This window comes from Budorcas taxicolor, chromosome 4 (assembly GCF_023091745.1).
Source record: "Budorcas taxicolor isolate Tak-1 chromosome 4, Takin1.1, whole genome shotgun sequence".
Lineage (NCBI taxonomy): Eukaryota > Metazoa > Chordata > Mammalia > Artiodactyla > Bovidae > Budorcas > Budorcas taxicolor.
Window position 1 is genome coordinate 27063436 of NC_068913.1, and position 21233 is coordinate 27084668.

General features: G+C 38.3%; 1 protein-coding gene across 1 annotated transcript in view; it reads left to right on the forward strand.

Annotated features, from left to right (window-relative positions):
• Positions 1–17347, forward strand: part of LRRC72 (leucine rich repeat containing 72) — a 60597-nt gene extending 43250 nt beyond the window's left edge. Inside the window, exons 6-9 of the mRNA XM_052639199.1 lie at positions 9707–9796; positions 11057–11209; positions 16103–16130; positions 17182–17347. Coding sequence (XP_052495159.1) covers positions 9707–9796; positions 11057–11209; positions 16103–16130; positions 17182–17347 — 437 coding nt within the window. The remainder of the gene's footprint in view (positions 1–9706; positions 9797–11056; positions 11210–16102; positions 16131–17181) is intronic.
• The last annotated feature ends 3886 nt before the right edge of the window (positions 17348–21233 follow it).

Genomic DNA, 21233 nt, shown 5'->3' on the forward strand with positions numbered 1-21233 from the left:
ACAGTGAGAGGTAACTGTTTTAAAATAGATTAGTGTTTAACCCAGGGTTGGGGATGAAGGTCTGTGGAGTAATAGCCCGGCATTTCTTTTTGGGGTGATGAAAATGTTCTGAAATTGAAGGTGGTGATGGTTGCACATCATGCAAAATACCAACCTGGAGGAAGCACAAGCTGGAATCAAGATTGCCGGGAGAAATGTCAGTAACCTCAGATATGCAGAGGACACCACCCTTATGGCAGAAGTGAAGAGGAGCTAAAGAGCCTCTTGATGAAAGTAAAAGAGAAGAGTGAAAAAGTTGGCTTAAAACTCAACATTCAAAAAATGAAGATCATGGCATCCAGTCCCATCACTTCACAGAAGATAGATGGGGAAACAATGGAAACAGTGACAGACATGTTCTTGGGCTCCAAAATCCCTGCAGATGGTGACTGCAGCCATGAAATTAAAAGACGCCTACTCCTTGGAAGAAAAGTTATGACCAGCCTAGACAGCATATTAAAAAGCAGAGACATTACTTTACCAACAAAGGTCAATTTAGTCAAAGCTGTGGCTTTTTCAGTAGTCACATATGGATGTGAGAGTAGGACCATAAAGAAAGCTGAGTGCCGAAAAATTAATGCTTTTGAACTGTGGTGTTGGAGAGGACTCTTGACAGTCCCTTGGACTGCAAGGAGATCAAACAAACCAGTCCATCCTAAAGGAAACCAGTCCTGAATATTCATTGGTAGGACTGATGCTGAAGCTGAAGCTCCAATATTTTGGCTACCTAATTTGAAGAACTGACTCATTGGACAAGACCCTGATGCTTGGAAAGATTGAAGGCAGGAGGAGAAGGTGACAACAGAGGATGAGTTAGTTGGATGGCATCATTCACTCAATGGACATGAGTTTGAGCAAACCCTGGGAGATAGTGAAGGGCAGGGAAGCCTAGCGTGCCTGGAAAATTTCATGGACAGAGGAGCCTTGCAGGCTACAGTCCATGGGGTCGCAAAGAGTCGAACACAACTGAGTGACTGAACAACAACAATGATTGCACAATTCTGTGAATATACTAAAAACTATGAATTGTGTATTTAAAATTAGTGAAGCCTGTCATATGGACATTATATTAATAAAGCTGACACCAACCCACCCCCCACAAAACAGCATATTTTAATGGAAGTTTTCCATTGGGTGAACCACAAACTTAATTCATAGATAACCAGGAACTGGCCTCAGTATTTGAAGAAAGTGTGAGATGGGTTGCAAAAATAAATAATACGCAGTTCCTACTCTCAATAAGCTTCTAGTGTTGAACAGTAAATAAACTGGTGAGTGAGTGAGTGAGTGAAGTCGCTCAGTCGTGTCCAACTCTTTGCAACCCCATGGACTGTAGCCTGCAAGGCTCCTCTGTCCATGAAATTTTCCAGGCAAGAGTACTGGAGTGGGTTGCCATAAACTGTTACTTGATGGCAGTTCAGAACAAACATTTCTACGTGGACCAAGGGAAAAGAGTCAGAGCAGTGAATGGGTTTTCAGATTTCAGAGTTTGAAACTTCTTTATACGGTGTCAAAAAATAGATGTTTTCTTTCCCCCTATTTATTTTGTATTATTTTCTCAGAATTGCCTGAGACAGTGCTTTAAATATGTGTAAACTGCTATTGTTGGTGGAGGTCTCGATCAGATCAATACATAGTTATTAAAGTTTTCAAATATTTTCAGTGTTGATTAGTTGTATCTACTGTAAGGAGAAATTATTTAAGTGCTTATAAGTAGGTTCTTTAAATCTAACTATTAAGATTTCCCTAAGTTCATGGGAATTCAGTGCTCATTTTTGAGATGTGATAAGGTCTGTTAAAGACTTATCAGGATTGACGTGCATATTTGTATCTGGCCCTTCTGTGCTGAACAGATGCTTCTGTGATTAAGAGACTGATTATGCAAGATCTACTCTACCTTACCTTCACTTTTCTGTAAAATGGGCTAATAACTACCTCTCAGGATTGCTTCAAATATTAAACTAATTCTGTAAAATATGTGGGTTTTTTTTTCCTTTCTTTTTTCTTTCTTTTGGCTGCTCTATTTGGCTTGTGGGGTCTCACAGTTTCCTGACCAGGGACTGAACCCAGATGTAACAACAAAAATATTATTTTACTATGGATTGTGTAAAGTTAGATAATGAATTAAGATGCACATGGTCTAGAAATTCTGCTTACTGGTAAAGAGTTTTTTTTTTAATTGACATTTTAAATAATAATCATTATAATAACAACATGTTTGGAAAATACTTTCTTATAATATTCTCATTTAAATCTTTATAACAATCCAATGATGTGATTATCATGATGTGATTAGAATTATTCCCTCTATAATGATAGAAATGCAGGGCTCAGAGCGTTAACTGGACTACTAAGGAATGTTAAAACTTAAACTCATACTGTGCTTCTTTTGTTTATCATTCATTCATTCAATAAATATTTGTCATGCATTCACTGAGTGATACTCTTCTAGATGGGGACATAAAGGTAAACAAGACAGACCCCATCTGGATCTGTATGGAGCTTACAGTTTTCTAACAGTCAACCTATGTATTTCCTGGAAACCTGAGGGCCCTGAATGCAAAACTAATCGGATAAGTTGCCAAATATAAGAGCTTAATAATTTAAGCAAATTTATTTTACAAGGCAAGATTTGGAGGTTAGCAATCAAGGTTGCCATCATAGTCAACAAGGTTATGCCCTAAACAGAAGTGCCTGGTGGGGGCAGGGGGCCAGGCTGGGGTATGAATGGAGTCTGAAATTCAATTCAGTGCCTCCCTCCCATACAAAGCCTCTCTGTGGGTACAGAGTAGTGTCATCCCTGAGGTGGGGTGCAGGATTGCCTTTTCCTGCTCTCTGAAAGTCTGTCCGCTCAGCCTGGTAGGGTAAGGTCCATACCATTGTCTGTCACAACGTTTTAAGTGACCTCTACTTAAAATCATAGTGATGTAATTCGTTATATAAATAGTTATAACTGAGACTCTTAGAGGGATTTTTTTTAATAGAGAAAATGCTGTATATAATTGCCCCCCAAAAATATTTTCTGAAAAATTTTAGTACCAAATAAGCAGTTTGAAACCTTACCCCATTTTGGTTAAAGATATTATATATTAAAAAAAAAAGTTGGCATTTACTAGCCGCTAATTATATTTGTGCAGTAATGTCCCCAAATTAAGTTTCTATAAAGTTCATTTGCAATCACAGAATAGACTCAGCTCATTAACTAAAATGAGAAATCCCTGTATTTTCAAGTGTTAAGAATTTTGTCTTTTCAAGTTGTAAAACTGTATAAAATGCTGAAATGTTATTATTCCATTTCAATTACTAGTTCTTTAGAGGGTGAGAAAATAGCCTGGAGGGTAAACCTCTAATCCATTTCAGCACTGCACCCTCCACTGGCGTTTATAAAGAGAACTGCCGAGAGATTGCCCAGGATTGCTCCCATGGCTGGGAGCTTCAGGGAGGCCTAAAACTGCTGCAGAGTGTGAGGTCCTGGAAACTGGAATTCCTGACTTCCAGGCTGAGTCAGGAGGGACACACCTTTTCTCTCCAGGCAGTCTACCTTTCCACACCCTTCTCTCTTGCTCCATTTTCCTCTTCCCTTCTCTCCTCCAAACTCTTTCTAAATCTGTACTGATGTCGAAGACCTGCTTTGTTGCTGCAAACTTTCACTGACCTTCAGCCTCCCTGCCTCTTTGCCTACATGGAAAAAAACATTCCAACAGCAACAAAATGCTGAACCCATTCTGTTTCTAAATCTTTAGTCTCTCCATTTCTAATTATCTCTGTGTTTCATGAAGCTCCACTATTAGAAAGTATATTTGGACTCCCACATTCCAGAATTGTTAAGACTTGCTTTCCTTGCAGTCTTTAAAGATTCACCATTGGAGACAGGAAATGCCCCTTCTCAAAGGTGCGATCTCCAGCTTTTACAGATTCTGCTCTTAAGCATATCCTGTCCTGCCCTTCCCCAGTTGGCTGCAGTCCACTGCTGATGGCAAACAGTCAGGGAGTGAAGAGGGATGCTGAGAGGTCATTGTGGGATCATGGTCTCAATGGTCTCTTTATTTATTTACTTGGCTAAATCAGGTCTTAGTTGTAGCACACAGGGTCTTCATTGTGTCTTGTGGGATCTTTCCTCATGATGCACAGACTCTCTAGTTAGTTGTTCCATGGCTTGTGAGATCTTAGTTCCCTGACTGTCAACTACAAACTGGCGCTTGCCAAGATGGTTGCCGATGACTGAACAACAAGGGCATTGCCATCGCCATCAGAGACTAAACCCCACACTGTTGACCTTCAACACCCCCTGAGAGAGTTCAGGGTGGAGTAAGGCATTCTGTGCTCCAGGCAGTCTTGTGGGACAGGTCTTTAGATAGATGTTTTAGGAACAGATTTTATGATCCCAATCCTTGCATCTCCTCATATCTAGAAAAGCCCTAAATTCCTTCATAGTGACATCAGGTCCTACAACAAACTTTTTGTAAAATGAATGCTTAATGGTATTGAACTCCCGCTTTACCAAAATCCTATATATTGACCTTCCCCTACTACCTCTTTGGAGCAGTCTCTCAGAGTTATCTGAGGTACTGCCTCCTGGGCTGCAGTCCTCATTTTGCCCCAAATAAAACTTAATTTGCAACTCTCAAGTTGTACATCTTTTCAGTCAACATGACCAAGGATTGACCCTATGGCCCCTGCATCGCAAAGCAAATTCTTAACCATTAGACCACCAGGGAAGTCCCTCAATGGTTACTTTACCTGAGACCCTTTACCCTGAAATGCCCCTCAAGGTTAGGACTACTTCTCCCATACAATGCAATAGAGCAGTCCAATCTATTAAAAATCCAGCTGGATCTTTTATTGCTGTTTATCCTGAAAGAGCATCCCCCACTCTCTTAACCCCTGGTTTAGTTCAAGTTTGTCTTTCAAAAATCAGGTATTAATTCCATACTCTGGACAAACTGTGGCCCAGAGACTTTAGTTAAACTGAAATGGTAACAGTGGAGATTCTGATCTTGTAAGAAACCTTGAGCCAGAACCTCTGTCTAATTGTTGATAGCTAAGCTTCAAGTGGGCCTTAGAAAGCATCACTATGAACAAAGTGGAGGTGATGGAATTCCAGTTGAGCTATTTCAAATCCTGAAAGATGATATTGTGAAAGTGCTGCACTCAATATGCCAGCAAATTTGGAAAACTCAGCAGTGGCCACAGGACTGGAAAAGGTCAGTTTTCATTCCAATTCCGAAGAAAGGCAATGCCAAAGAATGCTCAAACTACCGCACAATTGCACTCATCTCACATGCTAGTAAAGTAATGCTCAAAATTCTCCAAGCCAGACTTCAGCAATACATGAACTGTGAACTCCCTGATGTTCAAACTGGTTTTAGAAAAGGCAGAGGAACCAGAGATCAAATTGCCAACATCTGCTGGATCATGGAAAAAGCAAGAGAGTTCCAGAAAAACATCTATTTCTGCTTTATTGGCTATGCCAAAGCCTTTGACTGTGTGGATCACAATAAACTGTGGAAAATTCTTCAAGAGATGGGAATACCAGACACCTGACCTGCCTCTTGAGAAATCTGTATGCAGGTCAGGAAGCAACAGTTAGAACTGGACATGAAACAATAGACTGGTTCCAAAGAGGAAAAGGAGTACGTCAGGCTGTATACTGTCACCTGCTTATTTAACTTATATGCAGAGTACATCATGAGAAACGCTGGACTGGAAGAAACACAAGCTGGAATCAAGATTGCCAGGAGAAACATCAATAACCTCAAATATGCAGATGACATCACCCTTATGGCAGAAAGTGAAGAGGAACTAAAAAGCCTCTTGATGAAAGTAAAAGAGGAGAGTGAAAAAGTTGGCTTAAAGCTCAACATTCAGAAAATGAAGATCATGGCATCTGGTCCCATCACTTCATGGGAAATAGATGGGGAAACAGTGGAAACACTGTCAGACTTTATTTTTGGGGGCTCCCAAATCACTGCAGATGGTGATTGCAGCCATGAAATGAAAAGACGCTTACTCCTTGGAAGAAAAGTTATGACCAACCTAGATAGCATAATCAAAAGCAGAGACATTACTTTGCCGACTAAGGTCCATCTAGTCAAGGCTATGGTTTCTCCAGTGGTCATGTATGGATGTGAAAGTTGGACTATAAAGAAAGCTGAGTGCCGAAGAATTGATGCGTTTGAATTGTGGTGTTGGAGAAGACTCTAGAGAGTCCCTTGGACTGCAAGGAGATCCAACCTGTCCATTCTGCAGGAGATCAAACCTGGGATTTCTTTGGAAGGAATGATGCTAAAGCTGAAACTCCAGTACTTTGGCCACCTCATGTGAAGAGTTGACTCATTGGAAAAGACTCTGATGCTGGGAGGGATTGGGGGCAGGAGGAGAAGGGGACGACCCAGGATGAGATGGCTGGATGGCATCACAGACTCAATGGACGTGAATCTGAGTGAACTCCGGGAGATGGTGATGGACAGGGAGGCCTGGCATGCTGCAATTCATGGGGTCACAAAGAGTCAGACACGACTGAGCAACTGAACTGAACTGAACTGAACTGAAACTTCCTTCCATAGGCTTCTCTGTACAGGCACAGATGGAACTGCTTTCCTCATCTATTAAAATGGACATGCTGATACATTATTAACTACATCAACTTTCTTCAAAGATGGTCTTAAAAATATTCAGGTTCATTTAAATGGGATTTTAAATTTTGCTTTTAAAGTTAATAAAAATTAACTGGTGCTAATTATTTAGATAAATATTTTTTTTCTCTTCTGTTTCCATAAATAGCTTCACACATGTGACTCATGGAGCTCAAGCTTGTGCAGTAAAGTAGTAGAAACATTTTGATATATTATTGGGAGATGTAAATTGCTTAGACTCAGAATCCCAAATTAAGATAAGCAAGACAGTGCTGGCGCCATCAAGGTGTACTCTATAAGTAGCCTAGAGGAAAGGTGGATTAAATACTATTAACCTATTGAAAGTGAAAGTGTAAGCAATTTCACTTCATAGTTCCTGAAAGAATGTACCCATACATCATAGAAGGCTTTCAGAACTTTCAGACACAGGAAACTGATATCATATCTTAGAAACTTTATTTATGGTAATTTTAACAGCATCAGTCCAAAACTCATAAATCCAAAATATTAAATGCTTGATAGTATGGAGGGGAAAAAAAGAATTAAAAATGAGATTGTTTCCTTCTAAAATTTGAGTAAGGAAAAAAGTGAATAATAAAAACAGAATAATTTAAAATTATTTAATTCTATTTTTTAAAGTTAACTTAGAGACTAATAGCCCAGTTTTCTGACTTGCTATCACTTAGATTTTATGATGAGATGAATGTTGAACCACACTAAGCATGAGTTTTTTGGATTATGACACCTTTTTAATAAGTAATAATAGTAAATCCAAATTTGGTGATTTGTTTAGCAAAAGCCAGAAGTATTACAATACATAAAGAAGTTAGTTAACCAAGCACTAGGAAAAAAACCAAGAGAAGGAATTAAATAGTAATGTTCTCAGAGGGAAAACAGACTATGAAGGGTATCCCCAAAGTAAACGTCATTGTAAGATGCTTGTGCATTTTCCACTAACATCACATGCAAAAGCAGACTCTGCTCCTAGCTGCTACAATGTAGGACAGGGTTATGAGGTGTCCGATGTGATTCTCCAAGACAGTAACCACAGAGAAGCCTTATGCACAAAAGTGCATGTGAATTTTTCTTCCTCCTAAACTCTCATTAAAAACAACAGTGCTTTGCCTTTATATTCTTGAAGGTGATCGTTTTTCTTCTTTTTCTGGCTCAAACTACAATGCATGATCGCTGTGGATCTTTTAAAATCTGTCCTTATTACTGGTTTAATATACATCCATTCTATTCCCCATCCTGTAGTTATAATTATTTTGTTACATTAAATTCCTTGTCTTTTAAGATTAAAATTCAAACCAGTTTTGTCACTTAAGAAATCTTGAAAAATACCCATTTTATTTTTCCTCTAGTTTCCCCCAATACATACACATTTCCTTTCTTTTAAATTTTCTTGTTGCCCCTGGCTCTACATTTTGTTTTATGCCTTTCCTCTCATAACTTTTGTTTATTATGCACCAGGTGTCTTCCATTGCCTGCTTTAAGTCCCTCTAAAGCTCATGTTTTCCACAGGGAATAGCTATATATAACGATTTTATTAGCTGGAAAAGTTAGTGTTTATACAACAAGTATCAGAATGTTTTATTTCCTGCAGAAAAAAGCATGCAGATAATTAGCTTCTTCAGTTTTTATCTAAACAGTTTGTTTTTCAAGCATGCCCTCTGCCCCTGTCTTCTTTATGTTGCAAACTCTTCTTTATAAATATTAATCAGTTTTTTCCTGGGTTTCCAGTGCTTAATACTTTCATGCTTTTATCAAACCTAGTATTCTATAAATAGTCAAATGCTACGCTGAATGTCCATTAAATGAGCCTTATTTTGTTGCGTGATAGTTGTACAATAGCTGGAGCTCTTTCTGTTACTGCCATCTAGTGGTTCTCCTCACTAGGTGTATTTTCCAGAAATATTTGCTAGAAATTCCATGTAGGCAGAATCCAATAGCTAAAGATATCCAAGTGAAAATTATAAAAGACTGTATTGAAATGACGCTGCTTAATATTATCTAAAGAAGGAGAGGGAAAAAACTCTACCTTTTCTGTGTAAAATAAAATACAACTTCCAGTTGAAGATTTTTAAAACGTTGATGCATGTTTTAAAAATCTTCTGATGCCTAAGGGATGTCATGAGAGAAATGCCAGGAGTCCTTCTGCATTAGCATGCCTCCCACCTCCAGCAAACTGTAATAGCGAGCATGGCTCTTTAGGTATCCTAGCACCTCCACACAAGGAAATCCGAATCCCCTGTGCCTGGCCAGAGGTACGCGGGGTGCAAAACCAGCATCTGTTCACCTCTGCTCCTGCTAAGACCTGAAGCTGCTACTGGCTTTACATGTTCTGAACTAGGCACAATGGTGGGAAGCCAAGAAAGAAAACTCTATTCAAACGGTGTACCACATCTCAGCTCATCTCCTCACAGACACCAATGTGACCTTTGAGAGGGGAAGAAGAGAACCAAATGAGCAAATCCTTTCATGAAGAGCAGCAGCAGGAACCTTCTTTTGTTGTTGTTCAGTTGCTCAGTCGTGTCCGACTCTGCAACACCATGGACTGCAGCACACCAGGCTTCCCTGTCCATCACCATCTCCCAGAGTTTGCTCAAACTCACGTCCGTTGAGACAATGATGCCATTCAACTGTCTCATCCTCTGTTGTCCCCTTCTCCTCCTGCCTACAATCTTCCCAGAACCCTCTAGAGCTGATATTAAGTTCTTCCTTTACTGATTAATTTATGGACATGTTAAAAAAATTTCCCATTTGTGGCAGATTTGGGTCACAGATACATCCTCAGCACCTAGCACAGTTCCTAAAAGATAGTAAGTATTCCAAAAATATCTGTTGAATGTATGAATTTAACAGATAGAAAAAGTAAGTCCTGCAATGAATAGGTAAGGTTTTGGTGAAACCAAAAGTCTGTGAAGCAGGGCTTCACCTATGTTTTATATTAATCTTGCGATTTTCATATAATGTATTAAATGAAACTGGTTTCAAAATCTGACATCTTAATTTGGCTTCTTTCTTTGCAGCTCTCTACCAAAACCCTTTATGCCAGTATAACCTGTACCGTCTATATATAATCTACCACCTTCCAGGAGTTGAGTTGCTTGACCGAAATCGTAAGAACGTTTCTTCTTGAAGAGAAATATTGGAGAGTCAGTCTTATAACTTAGTGGTTTAAAAGGCTGATATCTTTGATCTTTGAAAATGACTGTCTTTGTAAATGAAAGGTTTTCAATTACTTATTTTTGAAATTTTTGCTATATGAAATTTGCTCTAGTTTAGGAGCTTATCTGTTGACTACTGTATAGGAAAGACCATCTAACAGAGCCTGGAGAAAGGTCTCCTTTTGATTCTAGCTTTGTCAATAATACATGTTTTTCCTTATTCTTTTTTAAATTAAAAAAATTTTTTTTCAGTTATGTATTGAATACTCATTCACTGACCCCCTGGCACTCTTTTTTTAATTTCAAAAGTGAGACAACTGGACTAAATCTCTTAAGGCTTAGCCTATTTAAATTCTAAAAGTCATATTCATATGTGAAACGAATCGCCAGTCCAGGTTCGATGCATGACACAGGATGCTTGGGGTTGGTGGACTGGGATGACCCAGAGGAATGGTATGGGGAGGGAGGTGGGAGGGGGGTTCAGGATGGGGAACACGTGTACACCCATGGCAGATTCCTGTTGATGTGTGGCAAAACCAATACAATATTGTAAAGTAATTAGCCTCCAATTAAATAAATTTATATTAAAAAATAAATAAAAGTCATATTCTTTGAAATTCTGCAAGTATATATGCATCTGTCCACACTAAAACCTGTAATCAATCATAACCTCTTTTTGATATATTTTTAGACATTGCAGACAAACTAGTATGTCTGATTTGTATAAGCCACAAAAAAAAAAATCAACCTCATTGCATTATATTTTATTTTTTGAGGTCTGTGTTACCTATAAGTGCTATTTGCCTACCTACCTACTTACCTTTCCAGAGAAGTGAACATTCTTAATCATTTGTAACTGAGTAACTTCTTAATGAGGATATATTAAAACCTTATGCTTATTCTTCTTTTTCCTCATAACCTTGAGGAAAAGAAGAGATGTAGCACAGCTGTAATTTCGATCATCCATGGTGATGCATTCGAATGTCTGGATGAGATAAGATAGATCTGTGCCTTGTGACATGAGGGACATACATTGAGCTTGTAAGATTAAGGAATTAGCTTGGTAAAGTTTTTACAAATTGATTATGACAGGGTGTTCACATATAACGTAGTTAGGACAAATCCATTTTTGACAGAAATTCTACTTTTTGCCTCACTCTGCATATCTATTTATAATGCTATGCAATAACATGACTTTTTTGCATTTGTCAGAAGTTACAGAAAAGGAAAGGAGGTCAATGATTACGCTTTTTAACCATAAAAAGGCCCATATTGTTCAATCAATAGCATTCAGAGGAAAAGTAGATGCCTCATGGGATCCTCGATCACCATTTAAGCAAAAACCAGCGCAGAGAGTACCTTCAGGTATTTTGAAAAAAGAAAAAAAATGAAATTAAAACTCCACAAGCTTTTGGTTAATTTGATTATAATAACTTCAATTTACAGTAAGCTAAGCACTTACGTACTGAAATATTTTCTAATTTTATTAGCCTAATTAAGTATGCAACCTTCATCATCATTTGTGTATATTAAATAAGATAATGTGATCACAATTAGATAACACATTGAAGTCCATACCCCAATATCTAGCACAGCATAAAGGGCTCAGTGAATAAGCTGCAATTGCTGCTATTATCAATGACTCTGGACGATTTCATGAATTAAGGCTATAAGTTTTTTATAACATAGAAAAATATTAAAAATAAATAAAGATCATTGCAATTACTCCATCCAGAAATAAACATTGTCATTTGGTTGTACTCTCATACACTGTGATCATATGTGATCATATGTAAGTATGTAAGTATAACTTGAATATCTTCAGTAATGTATTCATTAGTTGGAATTTAATTTTCTTGTATGTAACAGAAATCCAACTACAGTGACTTGAGCAAATAGAGCTTTACTTTACTCACACAACAAAGAGTGTCCAAGGTTAGTATAAAGTTAAACGATGTTTTTGGTGTTTGAGAATACATCTATCTTTTGTTCTGTGATCCTTAATGCGCTTCACAGTTGCCAAGTGGTTATTGTACCATCAGGTGTCACATGGGGGGACGAAAAACGGTGCAAAGACAAAAAGCCTTTTCCTCATGACATTTTGCCAATGAGACAACATATATTTGAAAAATAACCAAATAGATTCTCTCTAAACAAAGGGAAAAAAGATTAAATTGGAAAATAGTTTTGAAGAAATTACCCAGAATGCAACATAGAATAAGAAGCAGGTGATAAGGAGACATTTGGAAATAATGTTTACTTCCTATATAAATTCAGTAATAAATGTTGTAATCCCACAGGGAAAAATAGAGAAATTGGGCTGAAGGAAATGTTTGAAATGGTAATGGCTGGCAGTTTTCCAAATTTGTTAAATGTTATAAATCCTTAGATTCACCAGACAAAATTAATTCAAAAACATATAACAGACATACAACAGCAACAAATAACCACGCCAAAGGCAAAATGAGGTTAAAATAGAAAATTGTAGATTACCTACAAAAGAATAATTTATGGATTTACAACACACTCCTCAACTGCAATTATGGAAATCAGAAGACAGTGATCTAATACTTTAAAAATGCTAAGGAAAATAAATAGTCAACCAAGAATTCTGCAGCCAGCTAGATTATTATTCAAGAATGAGCAAGATTTTTAAAAAATGGCAAAATCAAGATGAAAAGTCAACTGTTTATCATGAAGTTTTTGCAACAGAAACAGTAGAAAAAATATTAAACACTTATACATGTCCATGTATATTCAACAATTAATATTCTATCATATTCACCATCATCTACGAGGCTTTACTTCTTATGTAAACTCAAAAATATCAAGTATTGATGAACCATTTAAATGCTTCAGTAGCAGACATAATGAAATTTCCTTCCTAAATAATTTGGCCTGTAAATTTAAAAAACAAGGACATTCTTCTATAAAGCTACAATGCCATAATCACACCTAAGAAAAACAACTTATTTATATTTAATTTTTATATGTTATTTAATATATAATCCATATTCAAATTTCCCACGTGTTCCAAGATGACTTCTACAACTGCTTTTTCAAACCAGAATCCAGTCAGGGTTCAAAATTATGTTTGGTTGTTGTGGTTCTTCATTGTTGTTTAGTCGATAAGTTGTGTCCAACTCTTTGTGACCCCATGGACTGCAGCATGCCATGGTTCCCTGTCCTTCACTTCTTCTGGAGTTTGCTTATTCTCATATCCATTGAGTTGGTGATGCCATCCAACTATCTCAGTCTCTTTTAATTTAAAATAGCCTCCATTTTTTTCCCATGACTTTTTGAAGGGACCAGGCCAGTTACATTATAGAATGCCCTATTTGTATGATTGCTTCCACAGAGTATAATTTGACATATTCCTCAATCCCCTATATATCCCATAGAATAGGAGAAACACCTGGAGGACACGTTCTGGTAGTCCCCCAGATCAGCAGCAGCAGCAGTTAGTAGCTTGCTGCAGACGCACATACCCAGGAAGCTATGTTTTAACAAGCCGTTCAGGTGATTCTGATGCATACTCCCACTAGGAGAACAAGCAGTGTAGAGGCAAGAAACAAGTTTTAGGATCAGATTCTCCTGGATCTAAACACCAGTTCTGCTAGTAATTACACATTTTTGGACATGACTTTGCTTCAGCCTCCTGATTTTTAAAATGGGGGCGATATCTTCTTTCAGCTGTCAGGATGCTTATTATGCAAACCATTGCAACACCTGATCTGACACGAAACAACTGCATGATAAGTGGGACTGTTCTATTGGTTGGTCACTTGGTTTTTCTTTTAGTTCATGTAAAAGCTAATACTCAAACTAAGTGCTACTGGATTAGTGGGGGGCAGGGGGATCAGCCATGCTGTAGTAGAAAAGGAACCTCTGGATAGAAAATCCCCACTCTTAGAAACAACTAATGCACCTATTAACAAGCAATATAAGGCCACCCCCATCTGTTTATCATGCCTAGAGTGTTTTCCAAGTGTGAGGAGGATAGCTGACTACTACCTTTAGAGCTTTACATTTCTTTCATATCAAATCTCCAAAAACAAAATTAGGGAAGAAAGGATAGAGAGAGTATTTCATTGCATTTGAAATCTTTCTTCTTAATCCACATTCTTAATTCATAGATAGGTTGACTATAACCCTCCCCCAAATTGGCAGCATGACCCTAATTAATCTATCAATCTCCAATTCATTTTCCATAAACCAAACATTTATAATGAACTTAGTAGAACTCCCTATGTAAGCTCTTAAAATTGTGCCTTATAGTTTCATAGTTTCTATATTTGTTTGTTCTTACTGTGATGTGCACATTGAGGATGATAAATTCTTTCATTGGAAATAAACTACATTTGAAAATGTTTATAAAGCAGTTGTAACACCACATTTTGATTTTATTACTCTTCACCTTAAATTGAGAAAGAAATCAATTGTATTCCAAATAGCCTGAGAAGCAAGGACAACTTGAAATTTCTTCAAATCCCAGGAATAAAATTAAAAAAAACACAACTGGAAGAAATATTTGCAGTATATACAATAGACAAAAGTTAATGCCCATTATATCAAAGGATCCTATAAATCACTTTGAAAACTAGTGACAAAAGATGTGGAGATTTATAGAAGGAAATAAATGTGATGTCCAACAATCAGCTTCACTAGTGAGCAAGTAAGTGCAAATTAAAACAATGAGATGCCATTTTCATCCTGCAGTTAGGCAAACACTGGAAAGGCTGGTGAAGTGGAGGAGAGACAAAAGCATAACTCATACATAATAAGTGGGAGTGTAAACTAGTTCAATTTTCTTGCAAGGTCATATGGCAATGTGACAGTACCCATGCACATACATACAGAATATGCAACCTAGTCAACACAGCAACTAAATTTGAAATCTCTCTACTACAGAAGTATCTGCACAAACACAAACAGATATATATATAAAGTGCTAATTGAAACATTTTTTTTTGTAATAGAAAAACAGTAGAAGGTCTAAATGGTCACTCATAGAAAGTTAACTTATGGCACATCCTTACAATACAAACTATTGGAATAAAGAATCATTCCATGATAAATCTTGAATACCAAAAACAACAACAACAACAAATAACTGCATTTGGAGGAATATAATGCGTTCCCTTCTCTAGGGGATCTTCCCAACCCAGGGATCAAACCCAGGTCTCCTGCATTGCAGGCAGTTTCTTTATCAACTGAGTCACCAGAGAAGCCCAATATAATGTGGAGTCATGACAAAATGAGAATTGTCAGCAAATAAATCTTTTTGTGTATGTATGTGAGTGGACATGTATACGCACACAGAAGGCTGGAAGCATACATACAAAACACTTACTAGTGATACTACTGATATGAGGAACTGGAAAGATCAAAGGGGAATTTCACTTTTTACTGTTTTCTTGTTTATATTCATCATAAGCAAAATGTGAGCTTTTTGTAATTGAAAATGTAGACAGAGTCTGGGGAGATCAGCAAAGAAATGGAAGACTTGCACCAGCCACTTGTAATGGGAGTGATGCCATGAACCCCTCTCCTAAGGCAGAGTGTCCCTGCTGCCTGTGGGTTGGCAGGAGCTCAGACTGTGGGCTTTGCTGGCCCAACAGGTGTTGGTACATTCCATCACTAGCCTGGCACTGGGCCTCTGGAGAGGAATAAACAAAGCAATGACAGTCTCGAGAAGATACCATAGGAAATCCAAGCTTTGAGGACTAGCCTTTGAGCTCCAAAGCTAGGGAAGATGTAGATTCTTATGAACTAGGATTTGTTTATCCTGTTTCTTTGAAGTTAATGCCAAGAATCCAAGTGGCTTAAACTGCCCTAAATATTTTTTCCACATTTGGTCTATTAGTCCATTTACAGATGCATGTGTCTATCTGAAACAGAAAAAGGCTCTCTTTCTGCACATGAGACTCACTATCTTAATTATAAAAATCCCCACATGGGTTCCAGTGGTAACCAAATTGATAGAGCATTTTGTTCTCAGTTTTGAGGCATGTATTGTAGTAAAGAATTTGCCTCAAGACATTAGACATTAGAAACACCTAAGGTTCTATATCTGAGAGAAAATTTCAGTTTGGGGTTAGGCATCATGGCAATTTTGATGAACTGAACTATTTATCTGAAAGACTGCTCAAAACCCAGAAACATATGCTCTCGACTTTTTCCTTTATAGCATTATTTCATTGTTTTAAAATGCTGAATAAACATTTGAAAAATACTAATTTAGAATTTCTTTTTCAGACTTTGCATTTGCAAATAATGTAGACAAGTAAGTGATTTTTAAACTTTGCTTTTATTATCATGTTATTTCATAATTGTGGTGATTCCCTAAATTATTCCCATTTCCCCAAATGAATTTTAATGAGTTAAAAAATGACTAACTTTTTGATAGGAAAAATCACACTATCTTCCTGTGATGAATGATTTCAAGCTATGTATTTATATTTGATATATTTATAAAGAAAGAAAGTCGCTCAGTCGTGTCCGACTCTGCGACCCCATGGACGCCAGGCTCCTCCGTCCATGGGATTTTCTAGACAAGAGTACTGGAGTGGGTTGCCATTTCCTTCTCCAGGGAACTTCCCGACCCAGGGATCGAACCCAGGTCTCCCACATTGTAGACAGACGCTTTACCGTCTAGGGTTTTTAATATTATTATTAAAACCTAAAATAAATTAAGAGGTAGAGTGAGGTGGAGGGAGAAGTTAGGAAAAAAGTTAAACCCGATATTAAAAATGAAGGTCCTTACTTCCTTTTTACTTTTCCCCCAAGTATGTTCAGTGAGTGCAATTATTAATATTTTATACTCACTGGAATTTATATTTTTAAAATAAATAGTTCATAACTGAAAAATCTCAATTTATGAATATTGATAAATTTTTTAAATCATCCTTTTCATTTTGCACTAAGGAATTTTCTCTTTGGATTCAGTCTTGAAAAATATTATCTCCCAGCACTTTTTATAAAATGTAGCATAATGCAGAGAAATTATAACTTTTCAATAAAATGTATATAAGATACTAATACATATCATAGCTATAAATATTTTAACCATTTCATTTAACCACTGACTAAACGTGAATGCAAGAATAGTCACATTTATACTGACATCTATGATAGCTGATCCCAAATACGTCCATTGTATTTTTAAAATATACAATAAAAACAGTGTTACTTGTCCTGAAAGGCATTTGTCAGTAGGGCTCTAAAGTTATTTGTCAGTGGTACTATACTACAAATAACAGAAAAATATGGCGCTGATGCCTTTAAATTAAATATGTGTTTTGGTCTAATTGATTTTATAATTGCCATTTTTGCAGAACTAGGTTTGACGACCCAGAAGATGCTGTTTTCGTAAGGTCCATGAGGCGATCGGCAATGGCTATCACCTCTCTGAACTGGGACACAGTGCCAACACGAGAGGAAAAATACCTTGAAGAGAAAGACACAGGACCTGCCCAAATGCTTACAATCACACTGAGATAGCCCCTGGGGTTTCTAGAAATCTTAGTAGCTTTCAGTTATATATTAAACTTTTCTGTGATTAGCATATTCTTTATTTACTGTGGTGTTATTTGAAACATTGGGATGTAAACAAACACCAAGGAAAAATAATTCCTACATTTTCTCTTAAGTTTCTTTTGAAGTTAAACATGGATATAGAAATATATGCAAATCATTTTAACAAATTTTCCCAAAAAATGAACACACACATGTAAGGATCATCCTAGATCAAGAAATAGAACATTACCAGTACTCTAGAAACCTCCTCATTCCTGTTACCGGTCCAATGCCCAGTTACTACAACATCCTGATTTCTAAACCATGTATTGTGTTTCTAAGCACATATATTAGATATTAATATACATTAATATGGTTTCTAAACCATATATTTATGTTTTCGAAAGGCATATAAATGGAATCATAGAAGCTGAATTATTTTTTCTGGCTTCTTTTACTCAACATTGTAAAATGGACCCATGTTGTCAGTAGCAATAATTCTGTCGTGCTCATTGATATATATAGTATTCCATTGCATGATGATGACACAAGGTATGACTTTCACTCTCACCTTTGGAGGCATTTATCGGTTCTGGGTGTGAGCTTATGATCTGTGGTTGGCCTATCCAGAAGCACTCTGTAAGAGGGAAGCAGAAACAGAAAACTTTTCAGCAGTTGCCTGGTGCTGCGACACAAAACTGGACATGTAAGGTAACTCAAAATATATTGCTGATCTTCTCCAGCTAAGCTCAAGAGCTAGATAAAAGCTTATAAAAAGCAGAGCAACATGTCCCCTTATCTGATGGTGCCTAGACATTATCACACTGTACCACAGACACACTGTAGAAGTGGGGCTGAAATCAAAAGCAAGAGATGAAAACCCGAGCGGGTGTAGTGAACAGTCGCCAAGAATCTGTGACCTCCTTTTACCTCTGGGCACATAGGATTCTGTGCACAGCTAGAATCTGCAAAGTCTGGTATGGTGGCTGGCAGAAGGTTACAGCTGAGGCAAAGAAAAAGAGAGTTTCATGAATGGCTGATATAAAGGCAAAAATGACGGCATGTAGCTTCCAAGATTACTTCACAGAAATAATCAAAATGTTCTCTTCCTCTCTCCTTCTCACTTAACCCGCAGGAAGCCAGCTGTCATGTCATGACACTTACGCAGTCCTCTGGAGAGATCAATGTGGTGAAGAACTGAGACCTACTTCCAGAAGAAAGTAAGGAACTAAGTCCTCTGCTGACAACTGTGTGAGTTACAATTCTTCCTCCAGACCCAGTTAATCACCTTGCAAGTGGGTCTTCCAGATCCAATTTAAAACCCTCAGAGGACTGCAACTCTGGTTGAAAGCTTCATAACACCCCCCTGAGAAACTCCAAGCCAGAACCACATCATCAAGCTGCTTCTATTTTTGGCCTGCAGGAACTTCATGAGATAATGCTTACTGAAGCTTCAAGCTGATAAATTTTGGGATAATTTGCTATATAGTAATAGATAATTAATACAATGTGTGTGTGTGTGCTCAATCGCTCTAATATCCGACTTTTTCCTTATGGACTGTAGCCTGCCAAGCTCCTCTGTCCAAGATATTTTCCAAGCAAGAATACTGGAGTGAGTTGCCATACCCTCCTCCAGGGGATCTTCCCAACACAGGGACTGAAACTGCATCTCCTGAGTCTCTTGCATTCACAAGGTGGATTCTTTACCACTGAGTCACCTGGGAAGCCCCAGTAACACAATAACCCAGCCTAATCCATAATTTTAGTATTTGTTGTAAGTAACGATATCTTCAGAGAGGCAATGGCACTCAACTGTAGTACTTTCGCCTGAAAAATCCTATGGATGGAGGAGCCTGGTGGGCTGCAGTCCATGGGGTCGCTAAGACTCCGACACGACTGAGCGACTTCACTTTCATCTTTCACTTTCATGCATTGGAGAAGGAAATGGCAACTCTCTCCAGTATTCTTGCCTGGAGAATCCCAGGGACTGGGGAGCCTGGTGGGCTGCTGTATATGGGGTCGCACAGAGTCGGACACGACTGAAGTGACTTAGCAGCAGCAGCAGCAGCAGCAACGATATCTTGTAAAGCCTCTGGCAAGCTGAGAGGGCTTACAGTGCAGTCTTCAAGGATCACAGCATCAGCAGCAGAGAGCTACTCTCTGGTCAGTTCGAGGAATGCTACTGCATTCATTCTAGAACTGGGAGCCTGAGCTGAACTCATCAGGAACAGAATACCATGAGACCCAAAAACCAATTACGTCGGGTGGGCAGAGCAACAGTCTATTTCAGGATGGAAATGGTGTATTTTGGCTCAGATTTAAGATGGCTCATAAACTACACAAGCAGTATTACTTTTTAATTCAGTTGAGTTCAGTTCAGTCACTCAGTCGTGTCCAACTCCTTGCAATCCCATGAATCGCAGCACACCAGGCCTCCCTGTCCATCACCAACTCCCGGAGTTCACTCAGACTCACGTCCTTCGAGTCAGTGATGCCATCCAGCCATCTCATCCTCTGTTGTCCCCTTCTCCTACTGCCCCCAATCCCTCCTAGCATCAGAGTCTTTTCCAGTGAGTCAACTCTTCGCATGAGGTGGCCAAAGTACTGGAGTTTCAGCGTCAGCATTCCCTCCAAAGAAATCCCAGGGCTGATCTCCTTCAGAATGGACTGGTTGGATCTCCTTGCAGTCCAAGGGACTCTCAAGAGTCTTCTCCAACACCACAGTTCAAAAGCGTCAGTTCTTAAAGATGGAGAAACTATACAGTCAACAAAAACAAGACCAGGAGCTGACTGTGGCTCATATCATGGACTTCTTATTGCCAAATTCAGATTTAAATTGAAGAAAGTAGGGAAAACCACTAGACCATTCAGGTATGACCTAAATCAAATCCCTTATGATTATACAGTGGAAGAGAAAAATAGATTTAAGGGACTAGATCTGATAGATAGAGTGCCTGATGAACGATGGATGGAGGTTCGTGACATTGTACAGGAGACAGGGATCAAGACCATCTCCATGGAAAAGAAATGCAAAAAAGCAAAATGGCTGTCTGCGGGGCCATACAAATAGCTGTGAAAAGAAGAGAGGTGAAAAGCAAAGGAGAAAAAGAAAGATACAAGTATCTGAATGCAGAGTTCCAAAGAATAGCAAGAAGAGATAGGAAAGCCTTCCTCAGCGATCAATGCAAAGAAATAGAGGAAAACAATAGAGTGGGAAAGACTGGAGATCTCTTCAAGAAAATTAAGAGATACCAAGGGAACATTTCATGCAAAGATGGGCTCGATAAAGGACAGAAATGGTATGGACCTAACAGAAGTAGAAGATATTGAGAAGAGGTGGCAAGAATACACAGAAGAACTATACAAAAAAGATCTTCACGACCAAGATAATCACGATGGTGTGATCACTCACCTAGAGCCAGACATCCTGGAATGGGAAGTCAAGTGGGCATTCAAAAGCATCACTAGGAAGAAAGCTAGTGGAGCTGATGGAATTCCAGCTGAGCTATTTCAAATCCTGAAAGATGATGCTGTTAAAGTGCTGCACTCATTATGCCAGAAAATTTGGAGAACTCAGCAGTGGACACAGGACTGGAAAATGTCAGTTTTCATTCCAATCCCAAAGAAAGGCAATGCCAAAGAATGTTCAAACTTTGTAATTAGATTTCAGTAAATGGAGGATCAGTTCAGTTCAGTTCAGTTCAGTAGCTCAGTCGTCTCCGACTCCTTGCGACCCCATGAATCGCAGCATGCCAGGCCTCCCTGTCCATCACCGTCTCCCAGAGTCACTCAAACTCACATTCATCAAGTCGGTGATGCCATCCAGCCATCTCATCCTCTGTCGTCACCTTTTCCTCCTGCCCCCAATCCC